Consider the following 7,338-nt stretch of genomic DNA (forward strand, 5'->3'; position numbering starts at 1 on the left):
GGCATTTGTAACTATGAAAAGCATGATACTCTTGCCAGGAATCTACTTAACACGATCGTGACTAGCGACCTTCACTACTTGTGAATATAAATTCATAACAATTAGGTGAAACAATCTTATATCCTAGCACCAAATTCAAGCATGCAAATTAAGCGTGCACTCTCAATCAACATACAAGAATAAGTTCTAAATCAAATGGTTAAGCAAATTGTATTCACGACTTATGTAACAATAACTGGAAGTAATCAACTCATTTCACATATATAATCATGGTTTTGAATACACCCTTAGCCAAAAACGAAATTAGCCAATCATACTTAAAGCAAAACAAAGATTACATGAATTAGACATTAAAATCTAAAGAAAGAAAACACCTAGAATGCTCCATCTTGGCAGCAAGTGCATCCAAGATTCCTCCTTTCCCTTGCTTGCGGCAGATTGGGTTATGGACAGGTTTTGGGTAGTTTTATGGTGTAGAATGGATGGGGAATGGTATGGAAAGGTTTAGGGTGAGTGTGGAGGAGTGTTTGATGGTTGGAAGGTGGTGGAGAACTCGGCAAAAAGGGTGGAAGAAGGTGGAGTGGCTGTTATGTTTTCTGGGCACTAGAATGGTGTTTTTTGGGTGTTTGGCTGCCTAGGGTGTGCATGGACGAATTTTCTGTGATGAATGATGAATATCGGAGGTTCAACCCTTTGCCAAGGGTTGTAAACATGTATATATAGGCCCCAAAAACCGTAGAGAATTAGATTAGGCAGTGGGGAAATGCACAGCAATGAGGGTGAATTTGTGGTGTGCAATGGTCCAAGGATGACAATGGAGCAATGATGCAAAGTATGGAGGGTAAAATGGAGTGGTATTTCAGCTAGGGAGCATGAATGATTGTGTTCATTGCATGGAAATGAAAAGGGGAGGTGAAATGTTTCAGAAATTAGTTAAAGGTGTAGCAACATGTGTTGCACAAGGCATTGGATCCCAAATGTGGATGATGGAGCATCAATTCGTGCATGGAATGGTTATGAAATCTGATGGGTGAAGGGAACAAGAGGTATGCAGCAATTGAGTGTGATAATTGAGTGTATTGAGGCATGAAATCAGAAATATTTTAGGGGACAAGGATGATTAAGCATGCATGGGAATCCAAAGGGAATGCTATGTGGATTGCACGGCAAGGATGTGTGTCCTTTTGTGGCTGAGTTCATGATCCTTTGTACACTAATTCTTCACATTCTTAGCCTCTTTAAGTCTTCAATTTCGTCCAAACCTTGGTTCCAAATATGTGACATGCATTCCAAGCTCCATTTTGATCCAAAATGCTCCAAAATGCATCTTCTTGCCTACTTTGTCCTTAAAATCTGAAAACACACGAAAATGACTTTAAACATTAAAATAACTAAGGAAACACGACATAAATGCACAAGAACAAGCCAACTAAGTCGCATAAATATGCTCCTATCAGTAACCCTAGTTTGATTCTCCCTAGGGTTTGCCGTGCCTATATATACATATTTTCAGCCAAATTTCGTTCACCACCCCCCATATAATTCAGAAACACATTCAGCCACAATTCACACCATTCTACAACCCTTTGCCGCAGCCCCTGGAGAAAAAGAGAAGCTTGTCGTGGCTTCCATTAGAGCAAGGACCTTGTGCGCAAGCCACCTGCAACCATTTGAGTTCTAAGAGTTCTTTCTTCCCTCGTTTCGTTTCCATGTTTATTTTATGTTGCTTTTCAATTGTTATGAACATGTGGAACTAATTCCTTTTTAGTTAGAGGTGAATTCAAAGCCATGGACATATGTTTAATATGAATTGATTACCTTCAGCTATTGTTTCGTAAAACATGAATGTGATTTACTTATCTGTTTGATTGACAACTTATTCTTGCGTGTTGATTAAGGATGCATACTTAGTTTGCATGCATAAACTTGATGCTAAATTATAAGGGACTTTCACCTAATAGTTAGGAACTTATAATTAAAAGTAGTGGAGATTGCTAGTCACAATCGTGTTAAGTAGATTCTTGGTTGGAGTATCATGCAGTTCATAGTTATGATAGCCTTGTCAATGCTTATGATTTCCATGAAACTTAATGATCTTTGAATGTATCTCTATCATGTTGTTCATATAGGGAACTTGAGAAGAATAATTTGGTTGCGATGCGTTGTCCATTCAATTCAATGAATTTAGGGAAATCTGGGGAGTTAATTAGTGCATTCACGATTAATTTGGGGCATTGTCATTCATGGTTTAAAGAAACAATACTGGAAATTGAATTATGTTGCATATGTTCATGTGTGGAGAATGACCCTCTAGCTAGCCTATTTCACCATCCAATTCACCTGATTTCGTACCTAGTTTGATTTAATTTTGCAATCTGTTCAATTTAATTAATTTCGTCCAAATCAATCCCCCTTTAATTAAGTGTGTTAGATTAGTTAGAAAAGTGTTGAAATATATCCAATTTAGTGTTTTGAGTCTTAGTAGTCTTAAATTCATCCAATTAACTCCCTAGAGTAAGTTTTGAGTCAATTTCACTTATTTGTGTTGTTTTGAGTAGTTTGAGTCAGTTTTAAGTCTTAAGTGTTTAGTTTTGTGTTTCTAAGTCTAGTTTTGTGTTGTTGAGTCATATTTGTTTTGATTAGCAGCCCTAGTTAATCCCTGGTTTAGAACGATCCCTACTTGCTTAATACTACAATTACATGTTTAATAGGGTTTTAATTTGAGTGTGTCAAGTAATTTTCACATCAAAGAACGACACTCAGCAGTGGGACAATTATTCCCCATGGCTTGCATGCACGAACTCAAAATGTTGCCTCAAATTATTTAGGTTGGTGGCGGGCACGCTCTGATCCTTATAATTTTTATCCTCCATCTATTCTTGAAGAATAAGGAGAATAGAATAGTGAGGAATAAGGACAGCAAAAGCGCATATTTATAGGAAGGTTAGGGCCTTTGCCTAATGAAGGCTTTGTCGCGTAAACATCTGTATTAAATGCGGTATTGATTCCTCTGATTCACCTACAGTGAATGGTTTGATTGAAAACTCATAGGAACTTGCGTGACGAACCCTTGGTCGTTCCAATGTCCCCTTTTCGTCGCGCAAGTTTTTCGCGCCAAAAAAATTACCTCGCGTTTTCTTGTTGATTTTACGCGACGACAACAAATATTTGTCGCACGAAGTATTGTTGCACGACGAACATTTTCGTCGCACAATTTTTTTTCTTTTTCTTATCTTGTTAATTTTGCTCGACGAAACATTTTTTCCGTCGCGCAAGTACGTCTCGTGTGACGAAATATTGTTCGTTGTCGCGCAAGCTGTTTTTTACTAGTGAGAGAAAATATTTTCTCTATTCCAAGTATGATTCTCTACAAATTTGTCAAGAGAAAGAAGTTACAAAGGAAGAAAAAAAAAATAATCCAACGCCTCTACCGCGCACCTGCGTATGTCTTTTATAATCATAATCCAACAATTAGTAATGATTTTTCCACGTACAAACTGTACATTATTATGTTATATATATGATGTAAAATTTTGTCCTCCAACACGTGTGACGTTTATTCTGAATTACAAGGTAGAATAATGATGGCTGAAATGGCAACATAAGTAGACTAAATCAATTATTGACCGAATACATCAGTCATGAGAGACTACAACTACTTGTCTTCCAAAGTTACGACCCTTGAAAAGTCCAACAAGCGCTGCTGGACCATTCTCAAGGCCTTCAACTATGTCTTCCACATAAACAATCTTCCCTTGTCTAATGTGAGGCAACATAAAATCAAGGAATTTAGGATAGAGGTGATAGTGATCAGGAACTGAAAATCCATGGAAACGAATGCGCTTGTATATGAGCTGCATCAAATTAATTACCCCTTCAGGCTTGTCAAGATTGTACTGTGAAATCATTCCACAACCAGAAATGCGCCCATGGAGTCTCATGTTAAGGAGCACAGCATCCAGCGTTTTACCCCCAACATTTTCAAAGTATATATCAATGCCTTCCGGGAAATATCTTCAATCGTAATCACAAATATATATTTAGCATATGTGTTTTTTTTATTACATGCGATATTCTATACTAATCTACTATACTAAGTTTGAAGGGAGAGTAATAAAAAAAATAACAAAAATTATTAAACCCTTCCTAAAATCATTCAAAGATTAATACCAAATCGGGATTTATAATTTTTTTTCCTCAAATTTGAATTGTGTGAAATCTAATCAGATTTTGTGTTTTTTAAAATACAATGTTTTATTTTTATTTTTAAATATTGGTAGGTTTAAACTAAAAAAGAGTACATTTTATTATAAAGTATGGGTACATTATAAATAAAAAAAGTGAATAGATTTTACATTTAGACCATCTCCAACACTTCGGTTAAAACCTAAAATTTAGGTTTTAATCCAGAAACAACTTTTTTGCTCCAACTCTTCTGGGTTAAAATTTTAGCCACAGATTATTAAAGAATGAATTTAGACTTTTTTTTTTTCTTGAAGTAACTTTTCTAAAAGAAAAAAATTATGTAGACTATCCTAATTTAATTTTCTGAACGTGTTAACCTAAAAATATTTAGATTCCGACAAATATTGAAAAATCACTAACGGACACCATGAAACTCGTGAAACACTATAAAAGAATATGAAACACATAAAAGATTTTTTTTAATTACTTTAGCCTTTGAATTTAAATTTGGACCGTTAGATTTTTTTTTTTACCATTGGATTTCATCAAATTAGATCTTAGCCGTTGGATTCAATGAATTTATAAATATAAAACTAGAAAAAAATATACATATATGGTGGGCGCTGCCCACTAACCCAGGGGAAATCCTGGGCTAAATTTGGTCCATAAATGAGTTTTGAGTTTTAATTAATATTTGCCCCAAGGGTTGGAGCAAGTTGGGGTAAGTTTAGAACCTAAAATTTGAGTTTTACTTCAAGAGTTGGAGTAGATCGAAAGAAAATGGGTACATTATAAAGCAATTATGAGTACAAATAAAAGATTAAAAATACTGAGTACAAATTAAAAATGAAAAGAATTTTTTTTCATATTACAAAAAAAGTTGCCAATTAAAAAAAGGAAACTGTTATTAGCACTTCAAAAATCTCATTCTATACTCCTCACAAGTGTAGTTTTCTTTCTAATTATAAAAAGTTTGGAGTAAAAAATGAGATTTTTGAAGTGGCAATAACAAATTCCTTAAAAAATGGGTACAAGTTAAAAGTTAAAATATATGATACAAAACTTAGTCATAAATATAAATATATCAGATTCAATGTTTCTAAAAATTGAAAGATTGAAAAAGAATAAGGTCTTACTGAAATACAAAAATGAGGGATGGTATATTATGTAGGAAACGTAACGAAATGTAAATTACCTTTTCAAAGCCACATTCAAGTCATTTTCTTCTTTGTAGTTAAAAGCCTCGTCAAATCCGAACTTATTCTTCAAAAGATCGACCTATAACAAGATCAGCCCAGAAGCCGAATATACTTAATTTTCATGTGAATGAAATGCTAATCTAAAAAACCGTGTTCTACAATGAAGACCCAAATGAAATGGTTATGAAACGGATTGGTTTTAGTACCTTTTCGTTACTACCAGCACTTCCAACAACATAACAACCCATCAATTTTGCAAATTGTCCAACAAGCTGACCAACAGCACCAGCTGCTGCTGAAATGAAGACGTATTCTCCTTTCTTAGGAGAACATATTTCGTAGAAACCAACATAAGCGGTCATACCAGGCATACCTGCAAATTGCAATGAAAATTTCTCGATTCATTAGTTGAGAAGTTACAGTCCGTATCAGATAATAGGGGTGTATTCGACCAATAGTATGCAATAGGTACGTATTCTCTACTATACTATATTATGTATACAAAGAAAGGTATATATACTGGGCGTGGACTTAAATTATTACCTAAAATTCCAGTATAATAGGATAGGAGTATATCGGTGTGGTGGATTTTGAAGAGGACTTGGGGTGTAGTGATTAGACTGTACTCTTCCCAATTGGTCGTCCCCCAAACTAAGTCTCCTGCCTTTAAATCTGGATTCCTAGAGTCCAAAACTTTAGCCACTCCATATCCGTGTATCGTCTGCACGAAGAAATTATGTTAAAATGTGTTTCACGTGTTTCACCTGCCTTAAACTGTACACACACACACATATATATGATCGATGGGTTTGCTTACAGAGCCAGGCGTATAGGAGGACATTGATGGGACGCTGAGCCCTTGGACGCTTTCCATAAGGAGTCGTTGGTAGGGATCGCAAGACAAGTAGAGGTTCTTAAGTAGGACTAGTTGTACCTTTGAGGATGTAACCGCATCAGCTGGCTGATCAGTCTCTGCAGGAAGCTTCAACTTGATAGTAGCGGTGTTGATCACACACAAGTCTGACTCTTTGGGAAGGGCCTTGACTACATAATCCCTCAGTATCACCTGCTTGTTACTCACTTCTGCCATTGCTCTCTCTCTCTCTCTCTCTCTCTCTCTCTCTCTCTCTCTCTCTCTCTCTCTCTCTCTCTCTCTCTCTCTCTCTCTAAGCAATATCTTTTTACGTGGTCTGCCTGCCCTTAGAGATCGACCAAACCTTATATATAGCAGTAGAGGACGTTCTACTAGAGCAACAGCTTTCCTTAATTTTACTAAAAGCACCTTCATACGTATGTGGGGATGAAAGTTGCACTATATGAAAAGCACCTTCATACGTATGTGGTGATGAAAGTTGCACTATATGCTTGAGGAATGAAGAACTAAAAATAGGATTTTCTACTAATGTTTTTTTTTTTCCTTTTATCTCATATATATAATATATTCACCACATCATATCAAGATAAAGCATAATGAGTTTGAAGTGTATAATTTCAACAATAATTTAATTTACAAATTGTTGACCCTAAAAACTATCAAGCTCACGTGGCGCGCAGGCCGAGTAATTAAAAAAAGCTAACTACGTCATTCGGTTGTGTGCAAGGCGTGCCAACTCGACGGCCGAGCTTGGCCGGTGAGTAAAATAAGTTGATGTTGCATTGGGCACGCTGTTGACTTCTGAATCTCGCCATTGCGGCAGAGAAAGGAACACGTCTCGCCCTTCGGGTTCTAGAGCCTAAAGACAAGGCTGCTAGTTCTCCGAAGTTCAATATCAAATTTGGCTCTCAAGGTGCTGAATGTAGTAACCTGGTAACGCCTTACTTTGTCGAGAAGGCTGATGAGATGACCTCTGCCAATAAGGACTCGAAAATCCTTCTTGACTGAGACTTGGATAGGTAACCAGTCGATCTCGGAGCAGTGCTGTTTATCCAAACTGAAGGTGCTTCGAGGTCGAAT

The 7,338-nt window shown here is 36.3% G+C and overlaps 1 protein-coding gene across 1 annotated transcript; it reads right to left on the bottom strand.

The window, feature by feature from the left end:
- Positions 1-3,471: 3,471 nt before the first annotated feature.
- On the bottom strand, positions 3,472-6,574 carry LOC103413130 (2-alkenal reductase (NADP(+)-dependent)-like). Its single transcript, XM_070808179.1, has 5 exons — positions 6,202-6,574; positions 5,928-6,105; positions 5,591-5,757; positions 5,381-5,463; positions 3,472-4,014 (listed from the first exon to the last, which is right to left on the bottom strand). The coding sequence occupies exons 1-5, from the start codon at positions 6,472-6,474 to the stop codon at positions 3,636-3,638; spliced, it is 1,080 nt and encodes a 359-aa protein (XP_070664280.1). The 5' UTR covers positions 6,475-6,574; the 3' UTR covers positions 3,472-3,635.
- Positions 6,575-7,338: the final 764 nt, after the last annotated feature.

Source organism: Malus domestica, chromosome 11 (assembly GCF_042453785.1).
Source record: "Malus domestica chromosome 11, GDT2T_hap1".
NCBI classification, from domain to species: Eukaryota; Viridiplantae; Streptophyta; class Magnoliopsida; order Rosales; family Rosaceae; genus Malus; species Malus domestica.